The sequence below is a fragment of the Stylophora pistillata genome, chromosome 4, assembly GCF_964205215.1.
Source record: "Stylophora pistillata chromosome 4, jaStyPist1.2, whole genome shotgun sequence".
In the NCBI taxonomy this organism is placed as follows: domain Eukaryota; kingdom Metazoa; phylum Cnidaria; class Anthozoa; order Scleractinia; family Pocilloporidae; genus Stylophora; species Stylophora pistillata.
In genome coordinates, this window is record NC_142522.1 from 35,200,896 (window position 1) to 35,223,451 (window position 22,556).

At 39.0% G+C, this 22,556-nt stretch overlaps 2 protein-coding genes and 1 pseudogene across 2 annotated transcripts; 2 read left to right on the forward strand and 1 right to left on the reverse strand.

Annotated features, from left to right (window-relative positions):
* Positions 1–680: 680 nt before the first annotated feature.
* Positions 681–5,536, reverse strand: LOC111322920 (uncharacterized). The gene is made up of 3 exons (XM_022926154.2): positions 4,710–5,536; positions 3,437–3,613; positions 681–1,562 (listed from the first exon to the last, which is right to left on the reverse strand). The coding sequence occupies exons 1-3, from the start codon at positions 5,203–5,205 to the stop codon at positions 877–879; spliced, it is 1,359 nt and encodes a 452-aa protein (XP_022781889.1). The 5' UTR covers positions 5,206–5,536; the 3' UTR covers positions 681–876.
* Positions 5,537–7,164: 1,628 nt separating this feature from the next.
* LOC148733490 (battenin-like) lies at positions 7,165–15,753 on the forward strand (annotated as a pseudogene).
* Positions 15,754–19,526: 3,773 nt separating this feature from the next.
* On the forward strand, positions 19,527–21,881 carry LOC111322924 (uncharacterized). The gene is made up of 4 exons (XM_022926158.2): positions 19,527–19,727; positions 19,809–20,603; positions 20,832–21,002; positions 21,716–21,881. Exons 2-4 carry the CDS (start codon positions 20,108–20,110, stop codon positions 21,733–21,735), a joined length of 687 nt encoding a protein of 228 aa, XP_022781893.2. The 5' UTR covers positions 19,527–19,727; positions 19,809–20,107; the 3' UTR covers positions 21,736–21,881.
* The last annotated feature ends 675 nt before the right edge of the window (positions 21,882–22,556 follow it).

The window sequence follows — 22,556 nt, forward strand, 5'->3', positions numbered from 1 at the left end:
CAGTTCCCCATAACCCCCACCCAGGAATATGTATCCGGATACATTTGGATTATTCTGAACTGTTAAGGAGGTTGTTGGTGTGGGGGGAGGGGAAGGGAACGTTTATTGTCACAGAATGGTATGTTATTTCAAAGGAGAGCGTCAAATTTGCCATTTTGACTAAGCTTGGGATAAAAATGGCTGGATGTTAGAGGGAACAGAGCCGTCAATTATTAGCCTGTTTTGCTCATGAGGATAACCAATTAAAGCATGGGACCCGACTTATCTTCCCAAAGTTCAAAACCAACCATATTCCTCAGGGTCAAACATCAGACGTAAAGGCGTTCTCTCTGATATAATTTCGAATTCAATGGTCTCTGACTATTAAGAATTCTTTATTACACGACTCGGGCAGTCAGAGGGCCAATAACTAAAATCAATCAATCAAAATGCTCTATTGCCGGTCAATATTCTCTCAGTATTGGACCGGGCACTTGGGTCCCTTTGAACTTCAGTCGCATAATAAATCTCTTATTAACCAAGCTTGCTCGGGACCCTACTGGAAGAATATCGGCCCTCGTTATTTTTTGTACGGACCTTGCTGCGCTCGGTCCGTACTGTCAAGACCTCGGGCCGATATTCTCCCAGTACGGCCCTCGCGCTTGGTTAATAAGATATATGTATTAGGTAGCACAGCAATATTTTGAATTTTTCCAACCCATTTTATTGATTTATTCATCATTGAATTCGAATTCCCGTTATTAAATCTCATCATGACTATCCCAAAAAACGACCAGCCATGGTCGGCTACAAGAATATTGAAAGCATGTTCAAAATCATAAGGTGTGAATTTAGAATTAATGAAATGCTTCCAAAGGGGACACGAATCGCCGTGAGTTACTTTGACGATTTTACGAGGCATTGGGACATGATATGCTCTCGGGCTTTTGACCGAGTAAAACAATAATCATCGCTCTTCAGAAGCACCATACAGTGCCTTCTTAACAGGGGCTCAGTCATAAGGCCGACCATCGAGGCCGTGAAAGTACCCCCTCCCATGGCCACCACGGTGTACCCCATGGCGAACTCCTTATATCGATCATCGAATCTGTCTCTGAAGAATGCCAATGCGTTGACGAAAAAAACTCCGATGGTAGCCCCACCCGTGAATGACAACACCAGTACGATCCAAACGTTCGGTAGAAAACGATACCAGGCAGCGAAGACGAAGAACAGAAGGTGCATGACTTCTATCGTCGAAAGGACCCATAGATACGGGAATTTAGCTTTTTCGGCCCATTCTGCTTTCACGTAAGAAAGTACCACGAGGTAAGACCGTCCCACAACCTCACCTCCCAGGAATACGAAAATGTAGTACTGGTAGTGGTCACGTGGTCTGAATGGCGCGTTGGGAAATGCCAAAGTTGTAATGACGGATTGGATTATCGTATATTCTGAGAACCAGGCAATATAAATCGGTATCAAATTGGGAAGCATCTGAGAGAGGATCATGAGCTTTTCTTGATAAGAGAGTGAGTTGTCGTTTTCATTGTCTTCTGACTTTGTATCTTCAGCTTCGGCGTCTATCGAAAACAAATGAAAATCTTATGCAGAACCTGACAAACTAACAAAACTTGTCTAAATTCGTCGTGAGGAGAGCAGCTCCTCGCCAGGCTAAATTCAATCATTGTTTCTTGAGCTTTTATGGCTACTATCAATCATAATTGCACCGTAGGCCAGCTATCCCTAATTGAGTGAGAAATGGAGCTTGCCGTTCGAAAGGTGAAAAAGCTAACTTTAAAATATATTTCTTGGCGATACCGTAAAAACTGGCGTATAAGAACGTAGATCTTTTTCAAGTTAGCTTCCGCAGGTTATTATTATATAAATAGTGTTTAACACGAAGTTAGATTACTTAGGTTGATTTTTGTTTGAGAAATAGAAACGTCTATTCGTGGGTGTGAGAGTGTGACACTATCAGCCTACCCTGTGTCCTGCTTCAGTAACATTTTTAACTTTTACATGCAGCTGGATATGTTGCACAACTATGGATGTATTAACCGAACAGTATTATGATCTTGTAACACTGTTTGTGTTCTAGCGAGTTTTTGTATTGCATGTGATGTAGTGTAATATATCTAAAAAAATAAACCCTATACTCTAAAAATAAGAACTTGAATTGAAATTGTAGCCCAAAATGGCTCTTATGTGAAGGGTGCTTAACTGGGAAATTTTAGCCTAACATGTTCTTACATCAGCTTTAGCAGGTTTATATGCACAAGTTTTTACTGTATTAAAATATAACACCACTTATGACCGAAAGCGTGATTTTCGGCTTCAATTTTGTCTCTTGTTAGTTATTTTAATTTCTAATCAATTAGGTTTTGACAGTATGTATTAGGTTTTTTAGATTCTTAATCTTAGAGGCACGTACGTATTTTGAACGAGCTCTATGAACTCCTCGACGCTACGTGGGTAAATAAAGTATTGATTGATTGATTGATTGATTGTAAGATCCAATGAGGTGGATATTTAAGTCCCTGAAACCTTTACACTCTAACTGCATCAGTGCGCATATTCTCCAAAAGGTTTTCCGTAAATTTCCTAAGATGCTGACGAGGAGAAGTTGTTTGACAATCAAGAACTTTTGTTTAGTTGGTGATAATTCCCTTTTTCCGTGACCTTAATTTTTGATCGAGGGGTGATATTGGAGAAATTAGATGCTGGTCACTCTTCAGACTCAAAGGGTTAAATAATAATAAAGGTCTTTATTAAGAATTATTGTGCAAACAGACGTGCAACAATTAACATGAATAGGATGAATAAGGAAAAGGAAAAGGTATTAAATACTATTGAAAAGACATCTATTAATAAATACTGATTTAAAACGGCTTGTCTGAACCTTAGGTAAAATATAATTATGCGACATAGTTCTCAACTGCCGTGTTCTCTGGGGAGGTAAGAGATCGCTCAACGTAGTGTTGGTGGAAGAAATCCTTTGCCATAATTTCTTATATCTATTACGACGGATATCCAAGATACTGTGCTGCTTTAAATAGTATCCCAGCTTATAACACCTGGAAAAGAGCTTATCAATTCTACTTAATAAATATTTACTATAAAAAGCTCACCCCCAGACCTCAGTAGCATATGTAAAAACTGAAAGAATCAAACTTTGAAAAAGTAAGTCCAAATTCTCAATAGAGTAGCCATAATATTTACATATTCTTAAATTCTCTTTATCCCCTCAGTGTTTTTCTTTACTTATTGGACACTGGAAGTCAGTTAATTCCCGATGAACAAGACAGCCAAGACATTTTTATTTTTTGTCATTGCTTTCCGATACCACTCTCTTCCTTTTTTTTAAATTGTCTTTATCGTAACTGTATTTCTTAAGCTACCAATCTCTTCCTTTTTTTTAAATTGTCTTTATCTTAATTGTATTTCTTAAGCTTACCATCAGCCTGTATGGGTGTGTATTTTATTCCGTGTTCACTAGCCTCGGGGGAACTGTAACTGGGAGACCCAAGATGTTTCTTGTCCATAACGTAGTAACAAACAAAGATCAATAACAGCATGGCCGCCATGATTAATATGGTGGCGTTTGGTGAAACACAAGCCCATGTTGTCATGGCTGTAGTAAGAAACAAATCAAAATGCTTAACTCCCGAATACAACTTAACAACTGGTAATCACCACAGCGTACACTGTTGATTTATGGATGCACGCGGAAGGTTGCTTAGCACGAAAAAAGCGTAAGAGTCGCTCGGGGATCGGAGCGATAACCTTGAAAACACTTGCCCACGTCAGCAGCGTATACCCATGGTCAAAAAGTAGTCACTGAATTCATCAATCAGAGCGCGCGCTTTACGTGATTTATGTTGTGAAGGACTATACAGGCTAGCTCGACTACGTCGGACCGTTTCTTCCTTTCTTCCCTTGAAGCGAGCTTTCAAGTCATCTACTATCACCTAGGTGATAGGATTGTGTAGTATTGCTAAACAATTCAAGCTAGCAGGGTTCTAATGTGGTATTATAGATTTTTGCCGGGGGCATTTTCATTTCAACTCAGTGCATCTAATGAAGCTGACTCATTTTATGCCATCAAAAAGGAATCGAATGACCACTCTATTTTTAACTAAGACTGTAATTTTTTCATAAAAACTATTGGATATTAAGGGATAAAGTAAATTTAGCTTATACTACCGAAGGTATCATAATGTAAGTCCAGATAATCTCGCGTCAAAGTTTAAAAGGAAATGTTTTTTTTTCTTTAAAATTTTGTAGTTGGCGTAAAATAAGGACATTTCCTCATCACGTTTTTGCTAAGATGTAGAAAAGCATGAATTCTTTAATAATTGTCAGTGCGTGCTTGCATTCATAGAATATATTTAAAATACAAACAAGGAAAAAATAAACAAAAGGCAAATTATCGCAACACGCATCATGCACCACTGATTTCATATCATTTTGCTTACAGTCTCTCCGTTCGCCTGATCGGATGACTATAACTTTGAAAATTTTTCATCAAATGTATGATTTGGTCTAAAATGAAAAAACCTTTACGGTGGAATGATAATTTTCGTTTGCGCTACTTAACATCAAATATTTATAATGGCAATAAGAATTTTAAATTTACTGAAAAAGAATCAGCTTTGGTACAAACAAGAGGTTATCGGCGCGACAAAACTCAGATTTTGAAGTAATTGTACAAATAAACACAAACATACCTGTATAATATAAAGGTGCGATTATAAATCCCGCTCCTGTACCCGCTGAATAGGCGCTGACTGTGACTTCGTGGTAAAAAGACGTTAGGGCCAGAAAAGTCACTTCTCCCACTCCATAACCAAACGACGCTATCCCGACGCCAATTAATTTCCAATGAACTTGCTTAGCAAATGCAAGCATGAGAAATCCGACGATTCCAGTCAGGAATACTGTGGCGATTCGAACAAAGTAAGGAATCTTTTGCATGAAATAAGGCGCAATTAATGTGACAGCGAAATATGGTCCGATGTCTGCGACCAAAACCATGGAAGTCTGAATGAATGTTCCCGCCAGAATGTCTTGAGCACCCGCTATGACCAACGAATATGTCGCGTAAATCAGTGCTCCAAATACGAAAAACGCAGTCACTGTTCGTAGTCGTTCCCTTTCTTTCTCGCTGGGTTTGAAACCACCAGCTTTGAGTGGCGTCAGTGCTGTCTCTTTATCAGTTGACATTTCACCATTCGAAGTCAAACAGGCGTTTGTAACCTAAGCTTCTTCTTTCACAAATCGGGTGGAGTACTCCGTCTTGTCTCAGGGTTTTCACAGGTTTGTTGATATGTACCACAAGCTCAGCTCCTTTTTTTTTTTCCTTAGTCAAAGCAGCTGGTCTTCTCATGCAGTGACGGAAATTCAATCAAAGAACGCGAAATCTTCATCCAACAGGAATGATTTCTTTTCTTATTCTTTGAATTGCATGTGTTTGAATGAAGTTTTTACCTTTCAGTTGCTTTCTTGTTTGAGTGTCTGTGCGAAGCAACGCGGAAAAAACTATTTCTTCTCTGATTACTATACCATAGAAAGAGCAAAAGAATTATTGATGAAGATATAATTACTTTCGAAAAAACAACTCATTTGCATTTTGGACTCATTGTTTTGCAAACCAATCATACTGAAAGTCTTAATCGTTAAAGAGTATTTTTCCGCCTTCGCAAAATTTGTTTTTGAAGATCAATAATTTATTTTTATATCAGTCAAATTCTCTAATCTTAACAGGGCTTCGCTGCGATATAAATCTAAGTTTTTCGCGACCCGCCGCGGAAAGAAATAATCTGTGATAGACATCAAGATGAAAAAAGGTGTCTTCGCATTGATGTAAATATAGTAATCAGAGATCGAGGGTGCAAACCGCAATGCAAGAGACAAGGATAATGCAGAGCCGATTGACTTTCATACCGCTTTCAATGAAACCATCGAATCATAGAAAAATTTTGAACATCCTAGAGGACTAAAAAAATTTCACCTGCCAACGTAAAGAAAATTATAATATAGCGCCGAGATTCTGTCAAAGATCTTCTGGACGATGCAAAAGAAATTTTATATTCTTTTCAGTACAAGTCAAAAAAAGGGACATTCAAATTAATCCAAAATAGATATGAATCGATTTAGCTACCTAATCGAATAAATATATAGTAATTTGCACGATTTTAGTATAGATTCAAGAGCGATTACTCCAGACTTTATGTGACGAAGCCCGACCTTGTCTCGTAAAAGGACGACTATATGACCGTGAAGCATCCTCGCAGCACGAGCAGAAAAACCCGGTTACGATAAAAACTTTTCATAGACCTAGAAACTGGCCCCGCTTTTAACTTGCAAAGTGCTGCAGCCTAATATAAGCTGTGTCGCCTCATCATCAAAGTAAGCTATATAACCAGGTGTTTACAAGAAACCGGAGTTTTATTAGCGGTGCTCGGCGCCTCGGTTAGCTGAAAGCCATCCCACTAAAAGACAAAGTTGTCTCGGCAAAGATCTGGCAAAGGGCTTTTCGTCATGAATGAATACCTGATTTTCTACAAATCCTAATTTTTTTTTTCCCGCCACACTTAACTCTTTTCGCTCCAAAACTAATCTTTTAATCCAGTGGTTTATAACTTGAAGCTAAAGACGAGGTCAGTAAAGCTTTCGGCAAGAGACGATACTGAAACCTCGTGTGCCAGTTATATATACAGTAACGATAAACCGCTGAACAAATACATAGAAATGTAACTAATGCTGCCCATGGGTTTTAAACACGAAGGCGCGCTATAAAAGGAGCGTTAGGTCCCACTGGACCATTTGTCAATCAACCGTTGTGTGATGTAGAACTCTTAGAATCAAGTCAGCTTGAGCTACAGCTACTCCAAAGCAGTGAACAGCGGGCGCATTCCTCAAAATTGTTTATGTCTTCATCACAATACAAGAATTTTTTAGATTTGTATTTCCTCTCTCCAATGGAAGCTGTATTTTTTTGTGGCGGTAAATTTGAGATCGAAGTAGGTGGAAAATTATATTCCTGTTTCCATTCTTACCGCCATTTCTAAAGTGTACGAGAAGGTTATGTTTGACCAGCTGTACGGCGCTTTCCATGAACATCTTTCTCTGAATCTATCTGGGTTCTTGAAGAAACACTCTTGTTGCACCGCACTCTTGAAGATGACTGAGGACTGGAGGCGAAGCCTTGACAAAAGGGAGGTAGTTATAGCCGTGACAGTGGACCTGTCCAAAGCATTTGATTCTATTAAACATAAGCTCCTATTGGCTAAATTAAAGGCGTATGGCTCCTCTCCGTCTGCATTAAACTTGATTTCTTCCTATTTGTTGGGGCGAAGACAGCGAGTTAAGTTGTCCAGTGTTTGCTCCAGTTACTCAGAAGTAATGGTTGGCGTCCCCCAAGGGTCCCTCCTCGGACCGCTGCTGTTTAACATTTATATAAATGACTTGAACTACGCCATACCGGATGTATCTCTGAGGTTATACGCCGACGACACAACTATGTATGCCTCAGACGTCTCGCCCATGGTTCTCGAATTTGTAGTGAATAATGGTCTTGAGCGGTTATCATCGTGGTTTCGAGAGAATCATCTGGTGATCAACAACACAAAGACGCAAGCAGTACCCATTGGTCCCTATAAGTACAGTTACGACATAGCCATACATAGCTCTGTCATTGAGACACTGCCATCTATCAAAATACTTGGCGTTGAACTTGATAGCATGCTATCTTTCAAGGATCACATTACTAAACAGCTTCAAAAGGTATACGCTAAAAGTGGCGCACTTAGGAGAATCAGGTGTTTTGTCCCTGACAATGTTATGATAAGCCTCTATAAAACTTTCATTCTCCCTCATTTTGAATACTGTTGCCCCCTCTTTCTTGGATTGGGGAAAGTGCAAGCGAATCGGCTAGAAGATGCCAACTATTATATTCTTAGATCATTGCTAGGTTATCTCAAGTCTACCCTTTATGATGAATTGCTGCGAGTCTTGAATATGGAAAAGTTAGACCAGAGAAGGAAACAACAATCCCTTATTCTGTTATATAAATGTTTGCATAACGACGGTCCCAAATACATCAGAGATTTTTTTAGTTTTAGGGAAACTATGTACAATCTGAGAGGAACCGGCATTAATTTGTGCGCACCTAAATTTAATTTAAATTTTATGAAAAAATCCCTCACTTATATGTGTGCGCAGCTGTGGAATGGATTACCTACAAGTGTAAAACTGGCCAATAATATCAACCTTTTTAAGAAGCCATTGAGAACATTGAAACTTTAGCTGCTTCTCAATTTTATACTTGTATTTAAGTGACTCTCAATTTTATTGTACAAACTTAATTTTTAATTTTAATTTTAAATTATTTAAGCTACTGCTTCACCATTTTATATCTGTATTTAAGCGACTTTGAATTTTACTGTACAAACTTAAATTTTAATAGTAATTGTTAGTTATTTTTATTTCTAATCAATTAGGTTTTGACAGTATGTATTAGGTTTTTTAGATTCTTCATCTTAGAGGCACGTACGTATTTTGAACGAGCTCTATGAGCTCCTTGACGCTACGAGGGTAGATAAAGTATTGATTGATTGATTGGTTCGCACGTTAGCTCATTGCCACCATGCTGATGGAAGTAAACAATAGATATCTCATTAGCTCCTTTTGTTCGTCTACCTGCATCTAAATTTGACCCGCACACGTCAACGGTGAGTGACAAATGAGCCTAGGTCTTCCCAGGATAGACTTCCTTATATAGCGCGCCTTTGTGTTTAAAGCACTAGGGACACTTAAGTAAGAAACGAAAGGAGTCGTTTTTGAGTTAGCCTCTCTTGTTAATACTTTCCGTATGAAACAGGTCAGATTTTTAAAAACGTATTTAGATAATTTGCTGGAGTGTTTCTCCCTCCAACACTCTTGACTAACTATTTCTTATACACAAATTTTACACTAAACCAACCACTGTACCCGCTTTAAACTTAATCTTGTCTACAGCCTTGTAAAGGTGACAGTAACTTAGAAGTCATGATCAAACTGATCTCGTGGTAAGTCAAGTAATACTTAGCAAGTGAATCACGTTCAACTAAGTCTTGAAGGCCATCATTTATTGAAATATTCTCTTTTGCAGTGTGTCCTTTATACGGTCATTTTCTTTCCCCTTCCGGTTTACGACATCTTACAAAAATGAAAGCAAATGAGCAATGTAAAACTAGAGTAAACATATTGACAGCATTACAATTAAATTGAATAACAGCTTTGCAGAGAAAGAGATGTTTACTGATGATTGTGATAAACAGAAATGTAGGAGAAGAAAGGACCCACCTAAGCACCGACCCTGTTTTTCAGTAAACTGACTGCTTAGAACGAAGATGAGATACTGTCTTTAGATTCAGTTTGGGAGATAAATGAAAGAACTTGTATACTCGTATAGCCAACTTAGTAACTGGTGAGAAATCTTCTCCGGAAACCAGATTAGATGGTAAATTCGGTACAAAAATAACTCAAAAAGTGAACTAAAAAAATCGTAGATAAAGGAGAGGTGATTTTTCCAGAAGTCCTGTAAAAAAAAAAAAAGAAGTTAAAACGAAGTAGCGGGATACTTGATATGTAACCAGGTTTTTACCAGTTTAAAGATAGCGTGTTGAGCATAACTTACTAAGGCAATTTTAATACCGCCATTTTCCTGAAGACTTCCTTAAGTTCAGTTGATTTTAAACGGATTGAAACTTCCTTTAAATACACTCCACTGAGATCAAATCTAGACTGAGCTTTGTTGGAATGAATCTTTAAACTTAGTCACAGGAAAAAAATATTTGCATCGATTCGACATTGGAGAAAACACCTGTTTTATTTTCAAGCGCAATAAATGTTCGTTAGCTCTGCATTTTTTACACATTCCTGAATCATAACATGTTTGCCATATGACTGGGGAATGTTGTCTCAATATTGTACCAAAATTTCAGAACTGTAGCTAAAATAGGTTTTATATTGTCATAAGCTTAGAAACTAGCTTTGGGATCACGAGAGTCAGAGCGATACAAGAACCACACACCGTGAGAGAAAGTTGACAAATAATCAGAAGTGTAATGAAGAAATTATTTTAATGGCAAGGTAGCCCTGAGGTAAAAACGAGCGTTCTGATTGGTTCTTACTTGGTCCGTATTTTGCAATACGGACAGTTTCCACGGAAACAGTCTCTAGTCGTGTACTTATGTTCGTTAAAGCCAGCAAATAAAAAAAACTAACCGAGTTTTTTCCGAGTGCCGTATAATGAAATACTCACCAACCTTACTTGGTCGAGCCACACAGGGAAATATTGGCTCTTGGTCGCTGATTTGAGAACCTCGCTGCCCTCGGTCCACATTGCCACGTCCTCAGGCCAATATTCCCCATTAAAGCACTCACGCTTGGTTCGTAAGAAGTTATTATTATACCAATATTTTTCCCCTATTGTGCGAATTGATATAAATGATAAACTATTGCTCTTTTACTCTTGCTTCGCCTCAAAGTGTTGATTTTCGCACGACCTCAATGACTTTATGTGTGGAACTCCAGGATATTTAAACATACAGATTTCGATAGAAAACTATAGAACAACTGAGACAAGTTTTCAAGATGCTAGAACATTAAGAAAGCGTCTTGAAGAATAATAGCGATGAAAATCAGGGGTTGATTATCAGACATTTTTTAATTGGGAGAACTGGAAAAAGAATATGATGTACTTCGTACTAACCGAGCCTGAATGCCGTACTGGGAAATGTCGGCCCGAGGACGTGGCGGTACCGACTGAGCTAGCGTGGTGAGGTCCGTGAAAAAACTACCAAGGACCAATATTTCCCGGCTCGAGCAAGCGAGGTTCGTAATTAGTTTATTTATGGCACTTGTAGCGAACTTTTTTGTTCGGAATTTGCCAGTTTTCGCAAACAAAAATACACAGCTTCTGCCGGTTCCGTGGAAACGGTCCGTATGACAAAATACGGAGCAAGTAGGAACCAATCAGACCGTTCGGTTTTGCCTCAGGACGACCTTACCATTTAATAATTCAAGTTATTAACACAGCTGATCCTCACTGTTTACTCATACGCACGGTTATTTCATTCGGCAAAGTTTTTTGATGGATACAACGATGAGCTAACTGATATAAAGCTTTTAGTTCTCCTTGGACCTGTATCTGTTTGGGAGAATTGATTTGAATGACAACAAACAACGAACTTTTAAAGAAGACGACGATTTAAGAAGTCTAAAGAAAGAAGTTCCTAAATTTTGGTTCTTTTCGACTGCTGATCAATGTTGCATCGAAGCTTCTTTGTAACCAGCCAAAAGTTGCTTTAGTAGAACGACAACGTCAATTTTACAGTGTCGTAAAATCTTGGTATGAAATACCACAAGTGAAACTATTGAAGCAAAGCGATGCTGACGAACTGAAAGCAAACCACTACCCTGAGCGTGTGGGACTAGGCAAAGTGGCAGCGTTTTTCGGACTTGGAACTTTATTCAATACTACATTTTCATTGGTCACAGCTGCTACTCAAGATACTCTAGCGGCAACGTATTTTCCAAATTCTATAGTTCTAATTGCAAATACTTTACCGGCCTTCCTTGTTTCTTTGATTGGGCCATTCTTTATGCAGCCCATCCCATATGTCGGTCGTATCACTCTCGTCTATCTGCTAAATGTTAGCGCATTCATCATTCTTGCACTGGTAAAGCAAGTATATTGGAAGGTTATTGGAATTGTGATGACTTCATTTGCTGCTGGCGTTTGCGAGGTGATAGTACGATCTTTGACTTCGTTTCATGGCGAATTGACTCTGACTGCGTTTTCAGCTGGAACAGGAGTGGGATTTGCAGTAGGGCCTTTATATTATATAGGTGTGTCTTGGCATCATTGTGCGTTAGGCCGAACCGCTTAAGGTCTAACCTCTTGGAATCATAGACATATTTCTAAAATTTGTTGTAGACAGGATAACAGCTATCGATCTCAGTAGATTCTCTCTGCAATCAAATTTAAGTTTTGTTTGAATTCAGCCTTGGAAAGTGCAAAGGTACAGTATAAATAATTTAAAAAATTGCCTTACCATGAACGCCCAAAAAATAAGATCTTATTAGGAATTCTCCTTACTCTCTGCCATACAATTCTTACGATGTTAGTTTTGAGAATTTAGTATTGGATCAGCTAATAATCCTCTAATTGATATTTTTCTTTCTTCTCATCATTTTTTCTGCTTGATATTGCATTGGTATTGTTAGGAAAATTCTATCTTGGTCAACCATGGGATTTTAAGGGTTAACTGTCCAATGTTTGTTTTTTTTTTAGCCATGACCACATGGGCCTGCATTTCACCAAAAGTAACTTATTGTGTCACGGCATCCATAATGGTTCTAATCTTCGTTTGTTATTACGCCATTGGCGATTCAGGGTTAAAGCCACCTAGTTCTTTGACCGCTGAGCATATCGAAATGCGCTACTTACCTTTGGAGACTGATGGTAAGTCAGACGTGTATGATTTTCATATATTCACAGTCATTTATTCATCACTTCGCGGGTTTATTACGAACCATCATAATGACCAGCTCCTAATTGGTTTTTGTTAGCTCAGTTGCTCCGGTATCGTAGAGGTCATGGGTTGAAATCTCGCATAAGCCTGAATTTTTTTCCAGGCCTTATTTTCACTACTCCTCAAGTAGTGTTCACTTCTGCGAATATCGCTTCATTATTCATTTCTTAACCCGCAGTCCACATTTATGATTTTCATATATTCACACTCATTTAGACTGATGGTAAGTTCGGCATTCATAGTGAGTCGGCAGATTTTACTGTTATCATCATCTCATGAAAAGTGAGGTGAGTTTTACTAGGCATAGTGATAGTAATAGTAAGTAATAGTAATAGTAATCAAAGTTTAATGTCTTTACGTGGGGCATGGTTATCCATATTGCCCGAGCCAGAGGCTCATGCATGAAACGCAAGATAACAACCCACCCATCCCACCCCAGGGGAGGAGATCCATCACACAGTTATCTCGCGCTTGGGAAATTAACGTCTCCTACCCCTAACCCCTGCAGGAGACGGAACCTCCATTTATTAGTCTCTATCCGAGAAGACTAGAATATCTAAACCATTTCTTGATGTTATAGAAAGGCAGCATATTCTTCTCAATTATTTCAAGACCTCGAGTGTTGGTCCGGCCGGGGCTCGAACCCTCGACCTCCCGCACATCAGTCCAGCGCTCTATCCATTGAGCTAACCGATACCATTCACGACATCAGTGAATTCGCTGTGTCACAATAAAATTTACCTGATCCTGTAGTGTTCTAACGAACCCTCTCATTGGCATTCAGTTTTCTATAATCCCCCTGTAAACTCTGTTAGTGACTACTGATTCCCCCTCCGTCCCCCCTGATTACCTTGGGATTTCCCCCAAAATCCTTTATAACATAACCAAAGTAAAGCACGCGCTCTGATTGGTCAATTCATCGTCCACCATTTGCCCATGGGTGTACGCTGCTGACGTGAGAAATGCAAAGACTAGTTTTCTGCGCGCGCTTGTTTTTTTCTGGTCACGTAAGATATGTTAAATAAAAGAAAACTCTTTTACTACAATGTATCAATGTTATGTTATAAAACAAATGATAAACGCCACAGTGTACACTATTGAGTTATGGATGCACTTGGGAGGATTGTTAAGCACTTAAGAAGCTAGAGTCGCTCTCGCCTATCGCCTCGCGCGACTCTTGCGCTTCTTTCGTGCTTAGCAACCTCCCGCGTGCTCAATAGTGTGCGTTGTGGTGTTTACCATTTGTCAATTAATCCTCTCCCGGCGTTAAGATATAACTTATCTTATAGTTAACTGAAAGAGCCTCCTTTTGTTCATACCTTACAGCGGACAATGTATGCGAAACTTCAAAAAAAGATTACGACCAAAAAGGCGGTTATGCCTCTCTTTCTTGGCGCGAAAAGTTCACGGTCATTCGTCAGATGCTATCCGAAATGATACCAATTTTCTTCACATTCTTCTCACAATATTTAGCAATTCAAGCCGTCGTCACGACCCTTGCATTTCCCAGCTCCCCTTTCAAACCAAGTGATCACTATGAGTATTAAATTCTTGTATTCACGGTGGTTGAGGTGGTGGGGAGGTCGTATCTAGCAGTGCTGTCCTGTATCAAAGAAGACTGGGAAGACAAAGCTAAATTTCCTTACCCTGGAATTCTGTGTCTGATTCAAATCATGGATCTATTGTTTTTGGTACTGGCGGCCTGGTACCGTTTTCTATCGAGTGTCTGGACCATTTTGTTCCCTTTGTTTATCTCAGGAGTAGTTGTTGGTGCTTTTTATGTCAACATCGTGACATTTTTCAGACATGTTTCCAGGAAAGGTACAAGGAGTTTGCTATGGGATACATCATTGTAGCCTTACATGGAGGAGTACTGACCGCTGCCATGTTGGGCTTGTACGTTGAGCCCTTGTTACGTGAACACTCCATGACCCTCGTGGATAACACAGACTGCTGCTTTACAAGATCGCAGTCTTAATGTCTTTTTACTTCGTGGTGTTTAGAAATATGAAACTGACATCTCCATGAGGTAGATTTTCGCTTGTGCTCACAGACTTGTTTAACAAAATTAAACCTTTCCCTTAGCTTAGATTGATATTGTCTTACTAGTAGCAAGTAGCACCTTAATTTACTGAGTTGATAAAGTGAATGGGCTACCACAAAGAGTTTGTAAAGCTGATGTTTCGAGCGTTAGACCGTTAGTGGATAGAGGATTCGTAATTGTGGGTTGTGTGTGGTTTGTGTACAGAAAAATGGAGCTACGATATAGGTGGGAACATAGCAACGTAAGAAACGGAAGAATAGATTAGTTGAATGAAAAGATTAACATGTCTAGTGACTGGTTTCAGATGCGTCGTTGTCATCCCTCTCTATGTGTCATTTTAGATGAAAGAATAACATTTAAGCCCTCTATGCAAGTACAACTCTAGAAGGCATGTGCTAAGGCAGCCGCCATGCGTAAGCTGCGTAAGTTATACCAGAAGATGTTATGATTCGCCTTTACAAAGCATATGTACCATCCCACTTAGAGTATTGTAGCCCACTCCTGCTAGGAACAAGTAATGGACTCAAAGACAAGTTAGAGGACACTAATTGCTACATCCTAAGGACTATCCTAGGGTATTCAAGCTCATTGTTTTCTGATTTTCTTCTTAATTTAGCTAAATTACAAAACTTAGAGACACGGAGGCAATTCCAGTCATTAGTTATTTTATATAAATGGTTAACAGGACAGGGACCGGAATATCTTAGTAAGTTTTTTAACGTTTTAAATGTAAATCACAACCTAAGGGGGTCTGGCACACACTTTAAGCTGCCATAGTTCAACTCAGAATACATGCACAAGTCATGGTCATATTTAACCACTAAGCTTTGGAATGGTTTGCCTACTAGAGTTAGGGAATGTCCAGACTTGGCTGCCTTTAGGCGCGCGTTGCATTCGTTTATGGCGAGGCTTTAACTCGATTTTTAACAACTTTCGCTTATTAATTAGATAGCACATACAAATTAGATAATATAAAGCTTTTCAATATTTTTATCTTTTGATATTAGTTCTTATTAGCTCATTAATTGTAATTAGTTTCACGTTGTTGTTTTAAACGAGCTATGAGCTCTTAGGTGAAACGTGGGTAAATAAAGTATCATTATTATCATCAAGTATTATTATTATTATTAAAGATTTTTTACTGAATCAGTCGCCTTGTCGTCTTCCCATTCCGCCGATGTATAACGTTTTGCAGTTGGTGCAAGTTCAGTATGCAACAGATGACGATAGCAGAGGTACAGTCGATGTTGTGGTTCGTTAGTCGACGATGTTCAGCAATGTAATTGCTGATTGCCGGTAACAGGGAAGGGGGGTACGGGGACGGTGGGGACGGGGGGAAGGGGGACGGTGACGGGGGGACCGGGAAAGGGGGGACGCAATTTTCCGGAGGATTTAAGAGAGGTACACATAGTTTTCAGGGGAGCAGAAGGGGATCATTCGTTGCTAACAGTGTATAAAGGAGATACTAAAGAAAATTGACTGTCATTTAACTGCCAATGTGGAAACGGGTATCATATAAATAATATATAGGTTTAGCCAAGCCTAAAATCGCAGCTCCCAATTTGTAATATTAATGATAACATAAAAGATGTGCATTTGCCAAGACTTGCCTGAGACACCCCTCCCTTCGTTTTGATAGTCTCCCCTACCCTATCCTTGCAATCTGAGGGCAAGTACGTACGCACGTACGCTCGGTCAGTCACGTGACAACTAAACAAAAAGAGGTTGACCATATTCCATGGGTATGGGACTCTGCCCCACTAATACAGAACCTTATAGAGGATCAAGTAAATTTGATCGGACATAACCAAATTTTTCCCACCCTCCAATAACTGGTCCCTAAAATGGTTTTAGGTCGGAATCTCTCAGTAAGCAGATGGCTGCATAGCTTCCATAGTTGAGAACATTGTACCCCCGAAAAAATTCAATCTGTGATACTTATAAAATTTATAAGTTACTTTCAATGACTCGTGATTTAAGACCCTCCGAGTCGAGATGAGTTTAACCGCGCTTTTCGGGCGAATGCGTGCAAAATCTGTTCTTTTTTTAGGATGTTTATAAGACGCCACAAATAGATGACCTCGATTTCATAAATTGATGATAAACACGTGGAGAGCGAAAGGCTGATTGCTTATTTAGAACTGCAATACTCAGAGGGTAAATACTTTGAGTGCTTCACAAATTGTTTTTAATATCCGATCACTTTTTGATCATTCAAAGTTGTAGGCATCACATATGAAAAACACCTGTGTATCAGAGTAATTCTTTACCCATCAATAACACAAGAGCAGTCCTCAAGACTTGATGTTAATGTTGAAGTCTTGAGGTATTTGGGGGCATATTGTCGGCCCCGAGGCAGTAATGGCAAAGCGGTAAATAGGCGTATTAGGATGACAGGTTCACTTACGGCTCCCATGTGAATTTCCTTTCTCTTTTCCGTTAAAAAGAAATTTGTGCGACACCTCAAACACAGATGACGAGGAAGAAGGAGGAAATACCCCTCTCACCTGGCAATGACAGTTCTTTGAACGGGCTTTGTAATCTTTTCTCTTGAAATGAATTATTTTAAATTCACAGTTTTACCTTTTTAAGCATATTCGAATTCGGTATTTTAGGCGTCCTGAGAGCATTGATTGGGTCTACTGAAACAAAATATCGAGTTCGGAACTTCTATGTCTTTGGTGATCAGTTGATTGTGAGCATGATGAGTAAAGTTACAAACACTTGAAATATCTCAGTACTAATACAATAAGAAAGTTACTACATGGTTAATTCGCTTGAACGATTTTTATTCACTTGTTGTGAAGAATTGCAAACTCATTCGCTCGAAGACCTGCATGTTGTTTGTTTGGGATTCTTCACAGCTCGTGAAAAAAAATCGTCACGTGCTCCCCAACCATGAAATAATCCGTAAATCTCTAAACATCACTTACCGTAACAAAAAAATTATCAACCTTAACATGATACCATTTATCTTCACAACACATCATCCACCATTTAAGGACATCATCCACAACCATTTACCCTGACAGGATATCATTTAGTATCACTAACTTGATATATGTATTTTCATTAGATATCTTTCTTTTTTTACCTGCCTAAGCATTACCAACCGTCATTCGACGGCATTCCCATCATCATTGGTATCCTTCATAATCACAAGGCGTCATTTACCTTCACAAAATATCATTCGCCGCTATCATACATCATTCGTGTAATAAAATGATTGAGATGGTACGAGTGCAATGATGGTCAAAAACCTCTCGTTTAAAGTACCGTTAAACAAGAACCCTTGGGAAAAGGTTTTACTGCGCTCAAATCCAACGATACGCGTAAAGAATGGGGTGAGACAAAAAATTGAAAGAGTCGAAAAGAAAGGGGCTTGACTACCTAGAGGAGAAATTTTGTATTTCAAAGGACTGAGGAATGAAGAATATTGATCGTTTCGTAACAATTTAGCTTAAAAGCGTGTAATAGTTGTAGCACCAGAGATTCTCTATTTAAAATACCTCTGACTTATCGTCTAGTTAGCGCAGTGGATATCGATATGCTGCCAATTGAGGGTTTCATTTCCTTTACAAATTATAACGCAGTTGACCAGGAGATGTCAACTTGTCATGAGAAAGTTGATTAAGTGTTGTTTTCCAATTTGACCGATTTCGTGTTTTATTACATCCATTTTGAAATCAGTGGTGGTCCCTGTAATCTGAATGGATCTAATTGGTGCGATTTATTCACGAATCGCACCATTTTTTGCTCCAAATCGCATCATTTTATGCTTGACTAAGTTTCTGACACATGACGTCAGTCTTTCTGTTTTGCATACAAAATAAGATGTAAAAGTTCTCCGGTTCCGCTTTTTATTTAAAAACCGGCTTAGTACTGCATCAATAAAATATTTGAATTGACCAAGTCCTGTATTTGGGCGATTTCAAAATGGATGTAACGAAGTGGTAATTGAACCTCGTGTCGTGCAATTTTGGTCTGAAATCATACTTTTGTTTTCAAATCTAACTCGTGCTGTGCACTCGTTCGATTTTGAAATCACTTGTATGATTTCAGCCTAAATTGCACTCCACTCAGTTCATAAACAAATCAACTGAAGGTTTGTTAATCAGACGCAAAGGCTTAGCAAGATTTCCGCCCACCTCTTTGTTAGAGAAAGTGTAGTGGCGAAAACAATAGAAATTCCTTTAAAACTGCGGCTTTGTTTAAGAAGATAATTGGCCACTGTTAAGAGAGTTTTCAAAGCTGACGTGTTGAGCGTCAGCCCTTCGTCAGACGCTCTTATGAAGGGCTGATGTTCGAACGTCCGCTTTAGAAACTCTGCTCCTGTCTAGAGTCTCACAGTCTTCGGTGGCCAATTTACATTATCAACTCGGTTTCTAAAACCAAATATATTTTAATACCCCCCCCCCCCATCGGTGCAGCATAACAGTTCTTTGGAAACCCCCTCCCCCCTTATCTATTCGTGTTAGAGTAGCTAGGGGTTATACGGAAATCTGTGCGATGGCTTTTTCAAGTTTACTCTTTCGAAGTAAAAAGTAAAAGCCAAACAAACTTTCAAAAATCAATTACGTCAGAAAATTATTCCCATCGACGCCACTGTTCAAACAATACCTTTGCAATAATGGGCACATTATAATTCACTCGAGACAATGCATTACATACTATGCATTCTTTACAGTGCATTTGGTTACCGAAGAGGATTTTTCTAAATAGGATGTATAAAAACCTAAATTTAGAGAGCTAGCCTAGAGATTACGAGAGTTTTGAAAAGGGTAAGAGATAAATCTTCAACTCAAAGATATCGAACTGAATGATCTGAGCAAAAGAAGTAATGGAATGAATTATGCTAATACTTTCCTTCCTCCTCCTCCTCTTGAGTGAATTTGCATGGTTTGCTGGGTATCGTCGTAACATTACCGTATAGCGCCAGGGATCTGGCCATTTTAGTCACTTTGCTGATTGGTGGAACGTGAAGACTGTTGGAGACACGGATTACAAAAAATCTACTCAAAAAATTGTTTAAAGTTCCTCAACAGTGAAAAATCTCATTCAAAATCCATAGCAGTAATGAATTTGTTAAGCTTTTATTATGCAGATTTTGTTTTGATCAGGTAAGCTGGAGAAAAAACGAAATTTAAGCGATTAACATAGATAATGATGTCCATTCACTAAAATGAAAGGTCTTTTCATAGGTTTTGGTAAAAGGTACAGTGATTGCTGAACTTCATGGAGCTTTAGAATTTTCCTTAAACAAGCTTTATGTTTTAATTCCTAACAAACTCGCTACGTGGGCTTCGAGGGAGCTCGACAAACCCATCCAAGCGAAGAGGAAATGTCTTCCACCTGAAAAGTTGGAAGAAAACACGTCTTGGCAATTTGGTTCTTTTCGACTTCCGATCAACTTTACGTGTTGGCTTCTCGCTGCTCACTTGCCTAAAGTTGCCAAAGTACCACGACACTATCAACTGAATAGTGTAATAAATCTTTTGGCATGGGCAACTTCAAAGCGAAATCTGTGGACCATAACGATGGTTACAATCTCAAGAATAATCACAAGCCTGAACGCGAGCGACTACGCAAAGTTGTGGCATTTTTCGGGCTGGGAATTATTCTTTACGCCTTTTTCTCCTTGGTCATAGTAGCTGCTCAAGATATTTTAACGGCAACGGATCTACCAACTTCTGTTGTTCTAATTGCAAACGTTGCACCAGCTTTTCTTGTTTCTATAATTGCACCGTACTCACGACGCATTCCATATGTTGTTCGCATCTCCCTCGTCTTCTTCCTTAGTGTCACCGGTGTTATCGTTCTTGCATTAGCAGGGCAAGTTCACTGGAAGTTAATCGGAGTGGGGATGGTTTCAGTTGGATTGGGCCTTGGTGAACCAACAATTCTGTCTTTAACCTCGTTTCATGGCGAGCTGACATTGACTGCGTTTTCAGCGGGAACTGGAGTAGGATTTGCAATTGCACCCTTGTATTACACAGGTGTGTGTTGAGAGGTAGTGTTTAGGTTAACCTGTTAGAAATTCAAACCCTTGGTATATTCACTGGTACAATTCCATAGCCATTAGGAAATGATCTTGACAGTATTGCCCGCGCGTTATCAAGGGTTAAAAGTTATTTCAAAGTTAAGCGCGTTGGGACGCTAAAGAGCTTAGGGACAGTACTATTTATCCTCACAGTGCTTTCTTTAATTTTGCCTTTTTTTTGTAGCCTTGACCACATGGGCCTGCGTTTCACCAAAGGTCACCACTCTTATCTCAGCAGCCATGATGTTCCTTATGTTGGTCTGTTATTATTTCATCCATAAGTCAGAGGAAAAACGTACCTGTTCTCCATCGGATGATCATATTGGAGTGCCGTACTCAGCTCTTGAGACCAATGGTATGTTAGAGTGCTGATTCTGCAGATTTTATTAATATTGTTATTATTCGAAATAAATTTGATAACTTTAGGTTGATGAATTCTAAATAAGCCATTGAAAACTCATTAAAATGTATTAGTTTTCTTCTGCTGTAAGGCGAGTTCTACCATACATAATTAATCAACGACCATAAGGAATCTAATGATGATCAACGAGGAATCAATTGATTGCTCACCAATTCTCACCAAAAATTGGTGGGTACATACTCAGAATGCATCATTACCTATTTTTGTGATTCTTTAGTAGTTATTAACTCGGAGACGGGTCTTGGCAAATTTTTTGAAATCTTCAGCTGAGCACTCAATGATAATCAATGGATAACTCAACTTTTTTTTTTATCGATCAGTGATCACGTAAAGTACCACAGGATTTTTATTCAAAAAGTTTTAGGCTCTGATATCACAGCCTTGAGGTATTCGAGCACAATACTGCCCGCTCGTTAGCTACTCTAAAATTCGAGTATAAATAAAGTTTATGTATGTATGTATATATGTATATATATATGTATGTATGTATGTATGTGTGTATGTATGTGTGTATGTATGTATGTATGTATGTATGTGTATGTATGTGTGTATGTATGTATGTATGTATGTATGTATGTAACAGTAGCTGAAAAGTAAACAGGCTTATTATAAAGAAGTAAATCTCTTTTTCTTCTTTCCTTTCAAAGAAAATTTGTGCGTCACGTAAGACAAAGACGATGAAGAAAATGGTGAAGAAGCCTCTCTTTCTTGGGGGGAGAAAATCATGGTCATTCGCGAGCTGGTGCCTCATATGTCAACACTATTTATTACAATTTTCTCCGAGTATCTTATCATTCAAGCCGTCATTACAACCCTGGCATTTCCCAGCTCTCCTTTCAAACCACGTGACCACTATGAGTATTACATTCTTGTATTCACCGTGGGTGAGGTGTTGGGGAGGTCATATCTTGCAGTGCTGTCCTGCATTAAAGAAGACTGGGGAGAAAAAGTTAAATTTCCTTACCTGTGGGTTCTGTGTCTGGTTCAAGTCATGGATCTTGCGTTTTTGGCGTTGGCGGCCTGGTACCGTTTTTTATCCAGTGTATGGATCGTTTTGCCCCTTGTGTTTGTCTCCGGAGCGGCTGTTGGTACTTTTTACGTCAACGTAGTGATGATTTTTAGAAACAGTATCCAACAAAGGTTTAAGGAGTTTGCCATGGGACACATCGAACTACCTATAGCGGGAGGAGTTTTAACAGCCGCCATGTTAGGCCTGTACATTGAGCCCCTGTTGCGTGAACACTGCATGATCCTCGTGGATAACAAAGACTTCTGCTTTACAAGAACACGATCCTTTGATCGATTTTCTTCATCTTGTTTTGTGAAACACGATTGACATCTCTTCAAGCTTCTGAACTGAGTAAGGTTCTTGGTACTCTTGTGTAGTTTAAGTATGACATCAATGAATTCCTGTTGATATGCGAGGCAGTGTTTCATAACAAAAGAAGTTTTTGTGATCTAAGACTCTTGGTGCCTTCTGCATAACGA

What these genes read in the sequence shown, in the direction of transcription:
- LOC111322920 (XM_022926154.2), bottom strand. Translation starts at nt 5,205, where the DNA reads ATGTCAACTGATAAAGAGACAGCACTGACGCCACTCAAAGCTGGTGGT. An exon ending in CGCACCTTTATATTATACAG is followed by an intron (nt 3,614 to 4,709) that starts GTATGTTTGTGT and finishes TTCTTACTACAG; the next exon opens with CCATGACAACATGGGCTTGT. An exon ending in CACACCCATACAGGCTGATG is followed by an intron (nt 1,563 to 3,436) that starts GTAAGCTTAAGA and finishes TGTTTTCGATAG; the next exon opens with ACGCCGAAGCTGAAGATACA.
- LOC111322924 (XM_022926158.2), top strand. Translation starts at nt 20,108, where the DNA reads ATGGGCAACTTCAAAGCGAAATCTGTGGACCATAACGATGGTTACAAT. An exon ending in TGCACCCTTGTATTACACAG is followed by an intron (nt 20,604 to 20,831) that starts GTGTGTGTTGAG and finishes TTTTTTTTGTAG; the next exon opens with CCTTGACCACATGGGCCTGC. An exon ending in CTCAGCTCTTGAGACCAATG is followed by an intron (nt 21,003 to 21,715) that starts GTATGTTAGAGT and finishes TTCCTTTCAAAG; the next exon opens with AAAATTTGTGCGTCACGTAA.